This window comes from Trichinella spiralis (genome assembly GCF_000181795.1).
Source record: "Trichinella spiralis strain ISS 195 chromosome Unknown Scfld3878, whole genome shotgun sequence".
Taxonomy (NCBI): domain Eukaryota; kingdom Metazoa; phylum Nematoda; class Enoplea; order Trichinellida; family Trichinellidae; genus Trichinella; species Trichinella spiralis.
In genome coordinates, this window is record NW_003530817.1 from 1 (window position 1) to 1,049 (window position 1,049).

The following is a 1,049-nucleotide window of genomic DNA, read 5'->3' on the forward strand; positions in this document are numbered from 1 at the left end:
TGATCAGTCATTGTTTCTGAATTGTCTTCATCTTCGTCATCATCACTATCCCGTAGATTTATCTGCAAATAATGTTCTTCTTAGGGCAAAAAATAAGATTAAAAAATGATTATTAAGAAATTTTAAACAATAAATTATTTTCATCTCAACCTGAATCGGTATCTTCTCATCAGTTGAATCAACTGACAGCACTGTGAAATCGGACAAAATATCCTCTGCCGATTCTTGTTCAGACAATGGCAATTCATCTTCCAACATTGCGCGCAACGATGCGACGAAATCGTCCTCTTCATAATTGAATTTCACATCCTCGACGGGCATTTTCAACATGCTAACCAAAGCTTCGCCAACCACCATGCCTAACTGTTGCACATTCGACGACAATCCGCCAAGATGATTGTACATCCCCTGTAAGAACAAACTGTGATAACAACAACAACAACAACAACAATAATAATAATAATAATAATAATAATAATAATAATAATAATAAGCAAGAATGAAAGAATTTAAAAAAAAATCACATCTAGAACAAAAGGTGCTGCTTGATTTTCCAACTCTTCCATCCAGTGACGACGTACCAACTCTTTGGCAGTGAGCAAAAGTGTCTGAGCAACGTAGCGCTGCTGCTGTACGGTAGTGTTGACGATGCTCGATCTGAAAGACCAGTTTTGCAAGCTGAGCAAAAAAATCTCCTGCAACAGAACCTTCTCCTGTTCACCACCGACCAATTTCAAATAACCAATCACCAGTCTTGGTACGGTGGCCGTGTCGAAATGGCTGGTAAAAAGCAGACTGCGACTGAGCACGAACCGTGCCTGGTCGTCGACCACACCGAAATCGTCGACCAACGTGTGCAAATCAGACGCCGACTTGAGTAGCATATCAAATCAGTGAACAACTGTTTCACCGCATCGCTGGACAGCTCGAAATAGCTGGTCGAACCACACCTCCGCTCGGCGCCGCGCGTTCTTGCTGCGCAACGCGAACGGCACACGCTTCGAGCAAGCGACGCTGCCGGCCAGTCAGGCAAGCTTTGCCCAGCAGGG

General features: G+C 43.5%; 1 protein-coding gene across 1 annotated transcript; it reads right to left on the reverse strand.

The window, feature by feature from the left end:
* Positions 1 to 150: 150 nt before the first annotated feature.
* Positions 151 to 884, reverse strand: Tsp_13982 (hypothetical protein; the record flags this gene model as incomplete). Its single annotated transcript, XM_003367675.1, has 2 exons — positions 525 to 884; positions 151 to 408 (listed from the first exon to the last, which is right to left on the reverse strand). Coding segments are annotated over exons 1-2 (618 nt in total), but the record flags the coding sequence as incomplete, so codon positions are not given.
* Positions 885 to 1,049: the final 165 nt, after the last annotated feature.